The sequence below is a fragment of the Drosophila willistoni genome, unplaced genomic scaffold, assembly GCF_018902025.1.
Source record: "Drosophila willistoni isolate 14030-0811.24 unplaced genomic scaffold, UCI_dwil_1.1 Seg145, whole genome shotgun sequence".
NCBI lineage: Eukaryota > Metazoa > Arthropoda > Insecta > Diptera > Drosophilidae > Drosophila > Drosophila willistoni.
Window position 1 is genome coordinate 57,148 of NW_025814103.1, and position 2,756 is coordinate 59,903.

General features: G+C 43.1%; 1 protein-coding gene across 1 annotated transcript; it reads right to left on the bottom strand.

Moving 5' to 3' along the window:
* Positions 1-1,079: 1,079 nt before the first annotated feature.
* On the bottom strand, positions 1,080-1,811 carry LOC124460860. The gene has a single exon (XM_047012465.1). The coding sequence runs from the start codon at positions 1,809-1,811 to the stop codon at positions 1,080-1,082; it is 732 nt and encodes a 243-aa protein (XP_046868421.1).
* Positions 1,812-2,756: the final 945 nt, after the last annotated feature.

Below are 2,756 nucleotides of genomic sequence, written 5' to 3' on the forward strand. Positions count from 1 at the left end.
GTTTTCACCACACGCTTGCTATTGCATCAGCCAAAACGGTGTGACCATGCAACTTAAAGTTAACCAGAGGGCCGGGGCTAACTTCGACCGCGTCAAAGTTTTATGATAACTCTTTCCTTACCTATAGCCATCAAAGTGAAAAAATGTTTAAGCTAAAAAGGCTAATGTTTGCGAAAGAATGGCCAACAATTTTTGCATAGGAAAAAACTAAGATATTGATCAAAGTCACTGTTTTCCACCGATCGTTCCCATGGAAGCTATATGATATAGTAACCCGATCTTTATCAAAGTCGGCACAGTCATTAACAGATATATTATATACTAACAATACTAACAAATGTTTAATTTGAAAGCAATCGCGTCAAAAGTGACGAAGTTATTGACAAAAGTCACCGTTTTCGAAAGATCGTTCCTATGGGAGCTATATGATATAGACCCGATCTTGATCAAATTTGGCACAGTCATTAATAGTTATGCTAAACTGAGAAATATAAATTTTTATGACAATTGCTTCAAAAGTAACGAAGTAATTGACAAAAGTCACTGTTTTCGAAAGATCGTTCCCATGGGAGCTATATGATATAGACACCCGATCTCGATCAAATTTGGCACAGTCGTTTATATGCGTAATTAACTCACCAATATTAAATTATTATTATGACAATAGCTCAGAAAATAACAAAGTTATTAAGAAAAGCACTGTTCGTCACTTTGCCATATGTATGGGAGCTATATGATATAGTGATCCGATCCGGCTGAATCCGAGATATGCAACGCCTGCAGTATATACAAGCCTACATGTAAAATTTCAGCTCTGTAGCTCCAACGGTCTAGGAGGAGTTTGCGTTGATCCAGACGGACGGACAGACGTACGGACGGACGGACATGGCTATTTGAACTCGTCTCGTCGTGCTGATCAAGAATATATATACTTTATATGGTCGGAAATGCTTCCTTCTATGCGTTGCACACTTCTGACCAAAATTAATATACCCTTTTTGCAAGGGTATGAAAATAATAAAATACAAAGATCGTTTACATTCAAATAAATTTAAGTTTAAGAATTCAGCAACCGTTCCTCAACATACCGCCGGGCCCTGAAACAATGTTTCTGAAACTGGCAGGGGAGCCACCTTGGTTATGGGACGGGTCATCTCTCCTGTAGCTGTTTTTAACTTAAGGGCTCGTAGTAGACCGTCTGGGCCAGGAATCGTCTCGATAATGCGGGCCAGGATCCATGAAGCCGGAGGAGTATGAGAATCCTTTACTAGTACGAGATCATCAGGCTTCGGGTTTGCCGATTTCATTAACCATTTTGGCCTTTGCTGCAACGACGTACGGTACTCAAGATGCCACCTTTTCCAAATGCCTTGCAACATGGCCTGAGATTGCTGCCAGTAATCCAATCGGTTTGCCGGCACTTGGTCCAAATCTCCATCTGGCACTGTGGTGTAAGGACGACCGATCAGCATGTGAGCGGGCGAAAGATATCCAACGTCTGTATCGGAAGTGGCACAAAGAGGCCTTGAATTGATCACCGCTTCCACCTGTGTTAACAACGTATGCATTTGTTCGAATGTAAGAACGGCGTGGCCGATTACTCGGTGTAAATGAAGCTTCACAGAGCGCACAGCCGATTCCCATTTGCCTCCCCAGTGAGGCGCATGTGGCGGTATGAACTTCCAGTTGATGCCTTCGATCGATAACGCCTCTGCTATCTTGTTATTGTGCAGCTGGGATTGAACTAATTGTTCCATTTCGTTAAGACTTCTTTTGGCTCCCACGAAATTTCGTCCATTGTCGCTGAACATCGTCACACATTTGCCTTGCCGTGAAATGAAACGTCTAAGAGCAGCCAAAAATGTATCAGTGCTACGAAGAGACATATGTATCCCTTTTTCTTTCGAGCGGTCCTTCCTTTATGTGTCTTCATCATGATTGGGCCAGCATAATCACAGCCTGTATTTTCGAACGGAAATGCTTGCCGAACTCTCACTGCCGGTAGTGCGGCCATTAGTTGGTTGCTGGTATGTGCTCGCTGTCTGAAGCACTTTATACAGTTGTGAGTAACTTTACGAATCAGATTTCTGGCTCCCATTATCCAGAAACGTTGACGAACTATGACAAAGAGGGCCGAAACTCCTGGGTGTAGATTATGTTGATGCTCGTGTTCCAAAATCAGGTGAGATATGCGATGCTTCCTCGGCAAGATGAGCGGATGCTTGGCTGAATATGATAACTCTGAATTATTGAGGTCGCCTCACGTAGAAGCCCACTGTCATCTAGAATCGGCGTCAGGGTACACAGCTTCGAGACTTTTGGTACGCATCCTTCATTTTGTAGCGCTTTTCGTTCTTTATGCCATTCGTCTTGAGCTTGCTGTAAACATAAATTCCTGGCTGCCTTGTACTCGTCATAGGTTACGGCGAAAGTGTCTGACTTTTCTTGGGGGTTTTTCATGTGTCGGATGAATCGTAAAATGTATGCCACAATGCGCACAAGTCTAGGCCAGGAAGAAACACGACCAATGAGTTCGTCGAGGGGAGATGACTCGTTCATGGGTTCCGCGAGAGTAACTAATACTGTAGCCTTTAACTCTTTTCGGTACTCGTCATCTGAAATTAAGTTAGAGATTTGTATATCATCTTCGTTACCTAAGTTAAGATGTGTCCCTTGGTATTACTTCCAATATTTCTGCAGTACGATTGCCAATGAACGTCTTCAAACCAGCTGGCAAGTGGTTCAGCCATGCCAAC

What these genes read in the sequence shown, in the direction of transcription:
- LOC124460860 (XM_047012465.1), bottom strand. Translation starts at nt 1,811, where the DNA reads ATGTTCAGCGACAATGGACGAAATTTCGTGGGAGCCAAAAGAAGTCTT.